Source organism: Microchirus variegatus, assembly GCF_963457635.1.
Source record: "Microchirus variegatus genome assembly, chromosome: 11".
In the NCBI taxonomy this organism is placed as follows: domain Eukaryota; kingdom Metazoa; phylum Chordata; class Actinopteri; order Pleuronectiformes; family Soleidae; genus Microchirus; species Microchirus variegatus.
This window is the reverse complement of record NC_139812.1, coordinates 2,439,704-2,453,088: the sequence shown is the minus strand read 5'-3', so window position 1 is coordinate 2,453,088 and position 13,385 is coordinate 2,439,704. Positions and strand designations below refer to the sequence as shown.

General features: G+C 42.2%; 1 protein-coding gene across 1 annotated transcript in view; it reads right to left on the bottom strand.

Annotated features, from left to right (window-relative positions):
- The window catches only part of wdpcp (WD repeat containing planar cell polarity effector), a gene marked incomplete at its 3' end in the record, with an annotated part of 94,650 nt that overhangs the window by 40,785 nt on the left and 40,480 nt on the right, over positions 1-13,385 (bottom strand). Inside the window, exon 10 of the mRNA XM_083897992.1 lies at positions 10,143-10,334. Coding sequence (XP_083754118.1) covers positions 10,143-10,334 — 192 coding nt within the window. The remainder of the gene's footprint in view (positions 1-10,142; positions 10,335-13,385) is intronic.

Genomic DNA, 13,385 nt, shown 5'->3' with positions numbered 1-13,385 from the left:
AATCAGGTCAAGTAGAAGATACTGTGTTTTTTTTTCTCCTCACATAGTAAACTACACTACAAAGCTGATCTGATCCAAATGAACAAGGGCAGATGTTTCTTCCTCTTCTTCAGGATAATTACAACTGATTGCCATGGTCCACCAAGTCTTAAAACCACCTGATTTTAAAAAGTTAAAGGAAAAAATCTATTGTATCCAGTCAGTCATTGAAATTGGTCAATAGATTTTTGAATTATCCTGCTAAAAGAAAGCATTTTGTCATTGGTTGAGGTAATACAAGTCTCCCATTTTTAAAATCTACTGACAGATTCAGATTCAGATTTGAAACACTATTTTGTTTTTATGTCGTTGGCCCAGAAGTGAAAATAAAAGCCCTTATTGAAACCGGAGAGGGTAGAGGGGGAATTCAGCCAGCAGCACAACTGGAACTTAATCCCTTGATTGTGTTGCCTAAACATGGTTTTCCACTTAGTAAAAGGAAGACGCAGACTTGTTTCTTTACTGTTAATAAACTTACTTGTTTATGAATGTGAGAAATGAATGTAAGCGAGAGCTGGTATATGCCCATGACAAAAAGTGAGCGACAAAATTAATTGAGTTACACAGACACCTCACATGCTGTGGAGATGGAAGAAAAAGACATGTTCATTTTCCTCATCAACATCCTGCTGTCAATCAACGTGGACGATTGATAAGAGCTCCACATTCTCTCCCTGATGCCCGCCATGCCTGGCCATGTGTCACCTGGTGATAAACAACCTCTTCTATTTACCCATGTGAGGACTTGACATGAAGAAACAAGCTCTTCCAGTTTAAAGAGGAAGAAAACCTATAGGATAATTTAACCGGCGATTTGATAGAGATTTAAGATGATGTGATCCTGACGCAAAATCAGACAAGTGGGATGGGCCACACCGGTCCTGCCAAGTACATTGACATTGACACTGGGGGAGAAAGGTTGTGTCACAGGTGGCACTGTCGACAAAACACCCACAAGGAACCAGGAGCAGTGGGTGGATGACAGGAGACAACACAGAGTTCCAGAGCCACTAACAGAGATTTTTTAGGAGGGATTTCACTTTACCAAAGCCTCTATCAGAGCTCTGCATTAACTGTGGCAGCTGTGGCTAAATGAGCCCATTTCTTTTTGCCATGTAGACAGAAAGAGGGATAGTCTGCCTACCTGCCTTCCTTTTGCAAAGCTGCCCGGCATTGCCAAAAAGAGACTTAGAGGGAGGAAGGGAGAAGCAGTCGAATGTCCCACTGAAAGCTTTTTTTTTTTCTCTCCATAATCCCCCAGAGCTATAGCTCCTGCTGCTCCCCAGGGGGTGGGTGCTGTGTATGTGTGTGTGTGTGTGTTTATTTGAGCCAGCAAGCAAGAGGGCTTACGTCATGTGGTAAGAGAATCCTTATCAAGGTTTGGGTCTCTGGATAGATAGAAAGTGACACTTCCATTAAATAAACTTGCACACAAACAAATAGAAAGTGAGGGTCCATCGAGTCTGTTCGCTGAATTGTCCTGTCACATGAATCACAAGAACTTCTTCAATTCCTAACACGCTGACCCACCACCAGTCACCACCCCATCTCCTCCTCCTCCTCCTCAGCCTTTCATCCTGTGCCCAGCTTGCTAGTGTCTGCTGCTGCTGCGTTGCCACGGTGGCACTAGCTGGGATAAGGTGCAGCTGATTCAGCTCCGTGTAGCTCAGGACTGAGAAGAAGCGAAAAACTCAGGCAAAGAGTAAATAGTGCACTAGTTCAACCTGCAACAGCCAGGAGTTTAATTAAGATCTAGAAAAACATGCTCTTCATCTTGTGCTCAGTTATGTCACATTCTTACCGACAAGATCACGTATGATGTGGAACAAACACTCAAAACCCACAGTTTAATTGTTCATATACCTTAATTATTAACCGACAGTGCAGTTTAGTCCACAGCTGAATCAGCCATGTTCCTGACCACAAATGCGCAGTTATTTAAATTAATACTACGCACGTTATTTTCAAACCAGAACTACACAATACAGAAGTTACAGGGTCTCCACCTCTGATGCATTGACTTAGTGTTTCAAATATTCACGAAATACAATGTTAACATTTTAATACAAATGAGTTACTGACACGTAACTGAATTTCTCAAAGTCGGACTAACACACCCACATAATGTGATTGGACGGTGAATTACTATTGCATGCATATGTTGACACATGAAGAAGACAACCGTGAGTAAACACATAGGCAAATTCAGGCCAGAGCATTTTTTACACTGATGAGGAGTTTATGCTTGATGAAATAATTTTGTATTTTAAAGATCATGGATGGTAGAAAGAAGGTTCATGGATGTTGTGAAGGGGACAAGGGATAGGGCAAGATTGAGGCAGATGATCCTCTCTGGTGAGGAAAGAAAGACTCACATGGCACTCACAAGCTAAACCATAAACTGCCCGATACTGTCAAAATGTAGGGGGGAATATTGCCACATATCATAACAGGGGTGGACACACTTCATTCAATAAATCAATTCCCCTCTATTGCTTGTATACTAGGACAAGGGCAGTAGCTTGACCATAGCTCGACCGAACAGTGTATGGAAATGTGACTATAATGTGACCACAAATCTGAGCAGCAAGAGTAGAGAGTTATAAAGAAAAGGGTTTATTACACTGTTATAACAGTTTAAGAATTATTTGACGTCTTTTGCATTTAAAGGGCACAGCACTTAAAAGGATGTGACCTAAAACTCTCGATGCAGCAACAGAAAATGCATGAATAAATACATAAAAACTGCCACAGTCACACATTTACGCTCATAATATCTATTTGAGCCAGCGCAGCTGCATCTAAACTCTGGGTCATCTCTAAGGACATGCTGTGCCTCATTTTCCATTTCATGTGCACCAAGCAAAGGCAAAGCAAAATGCACCTGAAGGCAACACAGCTAATTAGGATAAGAAAAGGAAGAAAAGAAAAGGATCTTTATTGTCATTGCACAACAACGACAGATGGAGGATTGATCAGAGTCCCTGCAACTGAACGCGCCACCACAATGGACCAACCTGGCTGAATGTAACATTCATACATGTTTTGATGCTGGAAGGAAACTAAGGAAACTCCACACAGAAAGGTCCCAGCAACACGCAACAGCGCTAACAACTTGTCCAGCATAAGAGCACAAAACTCAAGTCTTTCAGGGTTTTAGGGGTTTGAACCTCTTCAACTCCAAACTCTCATATTACTGAATGTATGTTGTTGACAAATATCAGAGAAATTATGGGAAATTACAGTTTACCTGCAGTGGACAGACCAGTTATAAAACTACAAGTTGAAGTATTTTGCGCTGGAAGTTTTCTCTGCGTTAATCTCATAGCAGTAGCTGTCACTGTTTAACTTTTCTATAACCAATATAACAATCTGGAGCCCTGTAAGTCTAATGAAATGTAATTTTGGACTAACCCTAACTTGGAAACTTGCCCATTGTGGGACTGATAAAGGGTTATCTAAAAACAACAGCCCGTTTTTAAAAGAAGAGCAGAGAAAGGGCTGCTGAAATACAGTAGGCATAAAAGGGGGAGCTTTGTTTGCAAACTCTTCAACATAAGAGCATCAAGAAGAAAAATGACATTTCAGGTCAAAAGAGCAAGCGAGCGACAAAAGTACATAAGAGAAGGATGCAAAAAAGATGAAAAAAGGAAGAGAAATTTAATGAGAGGAAGGGGTGGAGACATGGAGAGAGAGAGACAGATGCAAAGAGAGAAGAGACACAGAGAGAGAGAGGCCTCTAGTAAGTAGCTTTCTCCTGGTTATTGGTTTCAGTGACTGGTCAAAACTATTCTTCTCCATTCTTCTCCTCTCTCTCTCTCAGCCAGCACCTTTTTTTCTCGTCCGTGGCGTAAAAGATAAAGCGGACGGGCCCAACTGTGTGGCTGGCCCTTGTTCACAGCAGTGGCCTTTTGAAGCCAATTTTCCAGCTCACGGAGCAGAGAAAGACTGGGAGAGACGACTAGAGAGGGAGAGACCAAGGGACTCGGAGGAGAAACGAGGGATGAGGGGTGTGTGTGTGTGTGTGTGTGTGTGTGGGGGGGGGGGGTTAGGTATGTGAATTAGGGTAATAGTTGAGGTACTGATGTGAGGAAAAAAAAACACTGGAGCAGTGAGATTATTAAACAAAATGTCATAATTGGTGCCACTGAACATAATTGTGGAGTGAAGAGAAATTTTTCAGCCATATTTCCTGTGTGACTTTTACAGGGCAGTGGGGCATGAGGGTAATTCTGCACTTTGGATTCTGCAGCCAAACCTTTCATGGTCCACATTATGATTCCAGTGCACTCCTGAACATGTGTGTTCTACTACACGTTTTACTGCACATTAAACTTGCATGCAATTTATCTTCGAAATGAAGGGAAGACAATACTAGAATAGAATATTGAATTTTAAACGATTACCCATTCTTTTAATGCAAATTATTTAACGTAGGGTTATCTTTCTCTGTTGAGGCGTTTGTTGTTCTGCAGGAGAGAAATAGCCCCGTGCTCAAGTCCAACGACTGCAGAATCACACAAATGCAGGGAAACTGCTCGGTGGCAAATAACAGATGCCAAGCATCTTTAAAAAAAAACAGAAAAAACATGAACAAAATGAATGTGTTCACAAGCACAGACGCAAACAAACACAAAAAGCTAAACTGACTTGAAAAATGAAATAAATGAATCGGGATTATTAAATTGCAGGGAAATTTGTTTGTGTATGTGTGTTTGTTTAGAGTGGGGGGTTAAAAGAGGGAAGCATGAAGGGAGACTCATTAAAAATGTTAACTGATTACATAAAAACAAACTATGTATGTGTTTTCCTCTACTTCCTTCCCTCCATCCCCCTGTATGCTGCGGCACCACTTATCAGTGCATGTGTGCATGTGTGTGTGTGTGTGTGTTTGGGGGGGGGGGGGACATATGAATTAAGACCACATAGGGAAAGAAATCAGAGTTTTTTAAATGCCGAGAGACTGGCTAGAAAATTGGCTTAGTGCGGCAGATAGCGAACTGAACAAAAGGAACATATATATGAGCTTGAAGTGATTGAAGTAGCTGGCGTCTCCCGATGTGTGCCCGGCGTTTGATTCCTGCCATGGCTCTTATATAAACTGCTCGCTTAATTTCACACTGCACATCTGAAAAATGACAACAAACGCTTTCATTAGAGCGCGATGCTGCAGCCTCACGAAGAGACTTTAATGTTCTCGAAGCGTGGAGGAAGGAGGGAGGAGAAGGAAAGGAGGGGTGAAGGAGAGAGGGAGAGAATAAACTAGTTGGAGGAGTGAGATAGATGTGGGGAACATTCCAAAAACAAGAAGCAGGAAAAGCAGGGAACAGCATCTGCTTTGATTATTTCAATATTCATGTGCCCCTCCGTCTCCCATCCCTCCTTCACTCTCTCCTGCGTGAATTTGCTTTCTTAGCATCCAATTGGTTATGCTCATCTCTCCCAGTGTCTCTCCCTTCTCTCTCTGGTGTGGTGAATATTCTGCATATGTTTACCGAGGTACACGGTATTAGGAGTAGAGTTTAGCTTGGTTTGGTAATTAGATTTGGGCTCTTTCATCTGCTTTCGGCACAAGGCCAAGCCTACGTTGACACAGAAAAGGGTCATGTTTTTTTTTCCCTTCATTTATTTATTTATTTATTTTTTTCTTTGAGTGACTAAGTGAGAATGCGTAGGTGTTCTCCGTCACACTGTACTGCAGCTTAGCTCCCAAGCTTATTTCATATGGTGATACATGGAGGTGCAACACAGAGGTGCCACCCTCGAGGTGACTAACCCACCGTCCCCAATCCTATCCACAACAACACAGACTCTACTCAAAACACGCAGCTTTGTCACCCTTTTCACTGTGTGTCCTTATACACACTGTGTGTGTGTGTGTGTGTGTGTGTGTGTGTGTGTGTGTGTGTGTGTGTGTGTGTGTGTGTGTGTGTGTGTGTGTGTGTGTGTGTGTGTGTGGCTTAGAGTGTGTATGGTAAATCAAACCGCTTCAGTTATGGTACATGGTTTCAAACACTTTTGAATGGTGTTAAAGAAAAAAACCTTAAAGTTAAAATGTCTTAGCCACAACTGCTTTGTTCTGTGTCTCTGTTTCACTTGTTTGTATTCTGTGTCAAACCAATGTGATTATAAACAGTTGATTAATATGATTTAGCTTGGCTGATTTGCCGTTAAATCCACGATACATAAAAATGTAATGCCACAAGATAATCAACTGTTTTTACCTGTAGATATGATTTGTAGATACAGCAAACTATTATCAAAGTATCACAGTGGTCATCACTTCAAATGTAGCGCCAAATCACAACATTCATTATCCAAAAGGCACTGTACATAGTAAGGCATAAACCTTTACAATATTATAGCGATATATGGCTCTATGTATAGCCTGCAAAACAATTGTAATTATTGTTTTAAAGCTGAAACAAAGAGTGCAAGGAACATGCAGATCAGTGATCAAAAGCTCAAAAACAAGCTGCTGGGAGTAAAGACAGACATGTCATGTACTGAGAGCTTCTGCTGTGAGTGACAGAGACGGTGCTCCACATACACACTCTTGCATACATACACACTCTGAGTCAAGAATATGAATTAGTTCCTCTTGGCATTTTTAGCCAAAAGTGGCAGGCAATGACATCATCCGTTCCCCACTCCTCAGGTGAACCTGCAGAGCTTTCTGAAAGAGCGACTTTAAAGCCTTGTTTTTTTCAATCATGCTACAGTTCAGTTTGGTACAGTACAGTATGGTTTGGAATGGTAAAGCCCTGCGTCAGGCTTACATTTCCACTATGAACAGTACATGGTAGGCAGGGTTGTGCCCGATGGCCATGACAACAAGATACGTAGCATGACGGCGTACCGGTGCAACGGCAATGACATTGAACACGACACAACGGACAACGGATCGGAACAGACTGTATGCGTTGAAGAAACATTGGTCGCAAAGGAGGGAGGCTTTTCTGTTGCCAATCAGCTGACTGTCATGGGTCTAGCTCCACTCGTACTTTGGTACCCCAAGGGAAGGGTACTGAAAAATGGAACAGTTGGGCCGATTATTTTAGTACTGTTCTTCATGGAAACGTAAAAAAAAAAAATACATTCTGTACCATACCAAACCATTCCACTTGGTGCAAACACTTAAAGGGGAAATAAGTAGTTTATAGTGCCATCTAGAGGAGAGGCTGAAATTTACAACAAAGACCTGCTGCTCTGCTCACCCCCTCCCTTCCCTGAGCGCTACGGTATCCGCAGCTGGTCAAATGTCGTCCTCGTCGTCTTTCTCCGTGTCAGCAGATGAGGTTCGTGAGGTGAGGGAGAGGGCGAGCTACCGCGGCCGTAGAAGACGAAGCGGAGAGAGAGGAGGCGGGACTTCCGATACAAGTAAAGAGACGCTTGTTTTGTTCTCTCGCGTTTGTCCTTACAGGCTCCGGTAGAAACATGGCGTGTTGCTGCTAACAGTGGCTATGCAACCGCGGTCCGCGGTCATGTTATTTTACATGACTTTTTGAAACACTACGAAAATGAAACAAAAACTATTATACAGCAACTAGACAATGCAGGAGCACATAATATGTATAAAAAAGTGGATTCTGGGTTATATAAACCCTTAAATACTACACATTGTACCTTTAAGTCCACATCCCAACAGTTAGCTAAGTGTACTAGCCTAGCTGTTCCACTTCTTCCTTTCCTCCATTAGTCAAAACATAAAACGCATCCCTGTGTCTACAGTTCGGGAATGTAGCCGGGCCATAGAAAACAGAGAGTTGTGTTGAGCTGGTAGGCTTAATCCACGTTGTATGACTCATTTTGACAATGTTTGAAGGCAATGAATATTTGTTTAAAGGTTACACACTACAGCTTTAATGATGTGCCAGCGGCTGTTATCAAGTATGTCACTGACTACAGAGTCCACCCATTCACTGCATCTAGTGCAGAGCACTCAGAGTGAGTGCAGCCATGGCTCATGGTCATGTGATCACTAAGCAGTCCTACACCATTCACTGAGTGAAATGAGAAGAAAATAAGTCAAATACAGACAATACAACCAGCCTAGGAATCTATGCCAGAAGATATAGATATGTAAGCTAAGCAGCCTTGGTCTCCAGAGAGTGCTCTATAGGTGTAGTGACCCTCACAGCATGTTTTCTAGGTCTGGCCTGAGACCAATGAACTTCCTTTCAGGTGGTAGTGCCAGAGGTGGCCATCAAGAGGGCATCACATGTCTAGGACGCATCCTAATCAGATGACTTTCAGTCATAAGCCACTGCCTGGAGCTCATTTCAAAGATGAGGGTTAGAACAGTCCTACAGCCATCCTACAATCAATTGTGTAGTGGATACTTCACAGTAACTGACTCTCAAGGGAAAGAAAAGGGGCAATCTGCTATTTCCCATAAATGGATGGATTACTGGCAGGATACTGAGGTCACCAAAGAGGGCACTGTGTACTCCTAGTCTGTGGCTATGATTCACACAGAGAATCAGAAGCAAACCAACATTCAACAACAGCATTTTTGAGTTATTGCCAACAATAAGCACACAGTGTTCATGATGTTATTGCAGAACTAAATATTCCTGCAGTAACCCCAAAAGACCGTCCAAAGGGGCAAGGTCAATAAAAGCCAATACAACACATTATACATGGGCATCATGACAGCTTTTTAAATATAATCTAAGACATAAGACATATAAACCAAGACAGAGCACCCAAAGAGTATTTAGGGTCAAAAGGTGGGATATATTTGACTGACTGAGACTGTCACATGATCTCAGTCAGACTGAGTGGCTTTCCACTTGATGACAAGACACTCCAATGAGCTAAATAGAGCTGCAGTCAAGGCCTGGGAAGATTCAAAATGTCTGTTAATGTTAATGCTGGAAAGAAGTTATTGAATACAATTATTTTGGGTGACTTTCTGTGTATCTGTTCATTTACTTTTGAACTTTAAAGCGGAACTCGACCGGAAGTTCCTATTAACGCTGTTTTTTTGGTGTGTAGCTGCGTCATTACCTTGTTTACGAAGCCCTGAAGTTTCGAAACAAACAGTTCAGCCACTGCTGAGAACGCCGTGTTTATTGTAATCTCGGGGCTCAGCGAGATCTCTGAAAATCCCGTAATAGTTACGAAAACAGCAGTTCTCCTGAACAGCAGATCGTCCTGCTCCGGGCACTAGTCCGGGCACATCCGGTTGCGTACATTGAACCGCAGAAGAAGAATAACGTCCGTTGTGGAGGTGTTTCACGAGCGACAGTGTCTTCTGACTCTGGGTCTGACTCCGGGTCAAAGTCATAAAAGGGACTGCGGCGGGGAGTCGTGAAGAAGCTATTTTTTTAAAACAATGTTTTGATAATGAGGAGCAGTGCATCCACCGTTCCAGAGGAGGGAGCTACGCTTCTGAGAGCTGGTGTGCTGAATAGTACTGGCCAATCACAAGACTCTGTCTTCTGGGGGTCAGAGTTCACTCTGAAACATCGCGACTGACGAACAGCGTCAGAAAAGAGGATTTCAATCGGCTAGTTTACAGCAACTAGGAGGTTTTTTGACCATAAAAACAAGTTAATATATGTGTGTAGACCTCCATAACTAACATTTATGTGCAACAGGACCACGCTATGTGACCTTTAAAAGCCCAGTTGATGCTACATCTTCTTGATTTGTGTGTATTTAAAGTCTGGATCTGGAAAAGCTGGCAACAGGTTAAATAAAACACAACAATTACATCCCTTCTGTCAGATCTCCACCCCCAAAACACTGGAACATGTGGTGTCATGGAACTGTTTATCTTTCCTTGACTCGGTCCCTAACTTCTGGCTATCAGCTGTGCTACAGTGGTGTATGCTTCCCAATGTGTGAGCATGAGCATGACGTGAAGTTAGGCAGGTCGGTAAGTGAAACATAGTTATGCCAGCTAATCATTTCATGTTTACTGTATGTAATGACTTACTGTGTTTACTGTGTGTATTACAGTGATGCAGGGACTGATGACACCAACTTTTGTTTTTTTCCCAAAGAAATGTATTGATGATGATTGATTTATCAGGGTATGAACATTTCAACAAATAAAGGACTCGCTAAATCTACACTGTACTGTACAGGTTTACCTTTAGGCCTTCAGTAGGTGAGCAGCTCAGGAGGACCAGGTTGTTCCTGCGTGCATCTGTGGGAGTCCAGGGCCACAGCTCATCACCAGGCTCGTCCAGGTTCCACCAGCAGAGAGCCACATCCTGGAGACGGTTGAGACCCACGTGTCTGTGAAGCCTACGAGCCTGCGCGCTGAACTCTACACATAATACCTGAACAAGGAAACACAAAAGCAAACAAAATGGACCATAGTCAGAAGAGAGAGGGTGGTCGACACACAGTTAAAATACATCGTATGAAAAATGAGAAGTTATCAGACTGTTTGAGTGATTCATCTTATTTGAATTCATCTCTCTGGGTTGTTTGAACACCTGAGGGTTCTGAAACTTCTGCATCTGTGGCCTCAAATGTCCTTCCCTGGTTCTGTTTGTGTTGATATCTTAGGTGGGTTTTTTTTTTTTTTTATCTTCCATTATTAATGTCTTTGTGTGTTTTGTTCTGTCGGGCTTTTTGTTTTAGTGATGTGCATATTTTTGGGAAGGTCTGCCACGCTCTACAGGCCACAACAAAGAGACGCACGGTAATGAGCTCTCGTGGCGCTTGGGGCGTGCACACACACTTACACACATTCAGACAGGAACACACACACAAATGCATACATGACTGCATGCATGTATGCACACGTGTACATAAATAAAAATGGCCACACACACACACACACACTTTTACGGACATACTAAGAGCAAACATACACACACGCGCACATATTTGCCAAACAGTGCTCTCTCCAAAAGTGAAATTGCTTACACGCACACGCACACGCACACGCACACGCACACACACACACACACACACACCAGTATTCACCGGCCTTCCTTTCACACACTCTCTTTATCTCCAGTCACACTCACTAACACAATGAACCAGCTACACAAGAGTCAATGGCTAACATACATTGGCACATGCATCCACACACACGCGCGTGTCCATGACCTTCGTCATGCTGCAGAGAAGTGGCGAGGATGTTACAGATAAAGGGAAGGCAAAGGTGAAGGAGTGAAAAAGGAGAGGAATAAAGGTTGGTAATGAAGAAAAATCTGATTGTTTGGATTTGAACAGAAAGGGTAAGAAAGAAGGAAGAGGGGTGATGGCTGCCTTTGTGCTCTTAAGCTTTAGGGAAATGGAAAGAGAGGAATAAATCCCACTTGAAAGACAGGATGAATGAAGTACAAAACAAAAGCATACATAATGGGAGGTTTGTGTCAAAATAAATGTATGAAAGCGTGGAAAGGAGCAGTCAGATGTAAAATCAAAGCCCCACTGAATAGGTACAGTGTGTTGTCAAAAGTGGTAATACAGGAATGTGTTCAGAAATTAGAGTATTGACAAGCTGTACTGTATACGAGTAGAGCAGATTTCAGGTTCATTGGTCCATGTCTATCCTTCTTGGCCCCCTGGGGGCGACGAATGAAAATGATGGACGTACATGTGATGATAAAGGGAACAAAGAATCGCCCCCAAACAGCCAAATGGGAGATCACTAACAGATGAGAAATGGAAAAGAAGAAGAAAAAATATCACTGGGTTAATAACACATACTATCGCTACCCTCACACCCTCCTCACCCCGTCCATACTCATCTTTTCCCCTCTTCTAGTTTTTTTTTTTTTTTTCCTCTGCTGGCGTTTGCTGGTCAGCAATAATCAAAAACCACTTTCTGTGGGCTGGATTAGTTTACCCCCCTCAATGTTCCCCACTCTCCCTTCTCCAGCTTAGCCCACTGGACCAGGGCAATGTGTATGTGCTTGTGTGTGTGTGTTTGTTGTGGGGGTTGGGTAGCTGAGCATGCATGTGCACACGCGTGTGTGTGTGTGTGTGTGTGTGTGTGTGTGTGTGTGTGTGTGTGTGTGTGTGTGTGTGTGTGTGTGTGTGTGTGTGTGTGTGTGTGTGTGTGTGTGTGTGTGTGTGTGTGTGTGTGTGCGTGTTGCAGGTTCCATGCACATGTATTGACAGTGGCGGTGGTTGAATGAATGTGTGTGTGTGTTGAGGTGTGTGTGTCTTATCAGGACTTCACTTCTGGAGACGAATTAATGTGATAATGCCAGGGTTAGTGGTTAGCCAGCTAGTGAAGGACGACACAGTGGGTTTTGTTTTTTTGGGGGCAAAGACGAAAGTTACTATCAGCAAAACCTGCTCTTCTTAACACAAACCTTTGTGTCAGGTTAATCGACAGAAACAGGAAACATGAAGAGAATTAGAGGACAATAAGGCACAATAATACCTAACTAAAAGCCATAGTGTTCACTTTAAACTTACCTGTTGTTCACAAGAATACAAAGACAAACTAGATCGTTATTTAAAGACTTTATTAGGCCAGATGGAAAGATTGTATGAGTATCAAAATAAAGACAAAAACTAAATAACATAGTCACTATGATAGAAATTGTTTCAAAGATAGACAAGTAAGTGGATGTCAATGAATAATCAATAATAACTTCAGCAAAATTTGAAGCTGTATAGTTTGGGCTAGCTTCCCCAAAACTGACGCTGAAGCCAATTGATCACTTTCAATAGGGACAGAGAGCAGTTGTCAAAACACCAGCGTGGGAAAAACTGCTCTATAAAGTTTTTTTTAAGTATTAGATTAGTATTATCTGTGCATTCCCAGGGCAGCCTGAGAAGGTATCCACAGTTTTGGATCGTTGAAGATGTGTTTAAGAATCTAAAAACAATGCATTTGCTCGAGATTTAACACATTTGACTGAAAAAGTTGTATTAACTTAAAAAAAACAAAAACACTAAAACAGTGGTTTAATGCAAGGAGACGAGATGAGACCTAGTTGTGAAAGATTGTGGAAACTGGTTACTGAGTGGAAACAAAGGAGTGGACGCTTCACAGTTTTGTTGGGTTCAGTTTTCTAATTAAAGAAACTGCACGTTTATATAATCCGCTCTTTAAATTCTTAATTTACTCTGGTTTTGCAGCAAACACAGAGGTGGGTATTTTCAGTCGTTAATGGTTTCATTACGAAAAAATAAAGAATACCTCTTCCATGAATTGTTATTGATTAACAGACCACTGATTTTTAGTATGGCCATGTTCAGTCAGGGAATTATGTTTAACAATGTCGATCCCTGAAATATTTGAATTACTCATTTACAGGTTTGTGGAACTGTTCCTTTTAAGCCATGTTTCTAATGGCACCTCCCGTGATACTGCTGCTACATAAAATGTGACTAATATGTCTTTGTCTTGTTTCTTT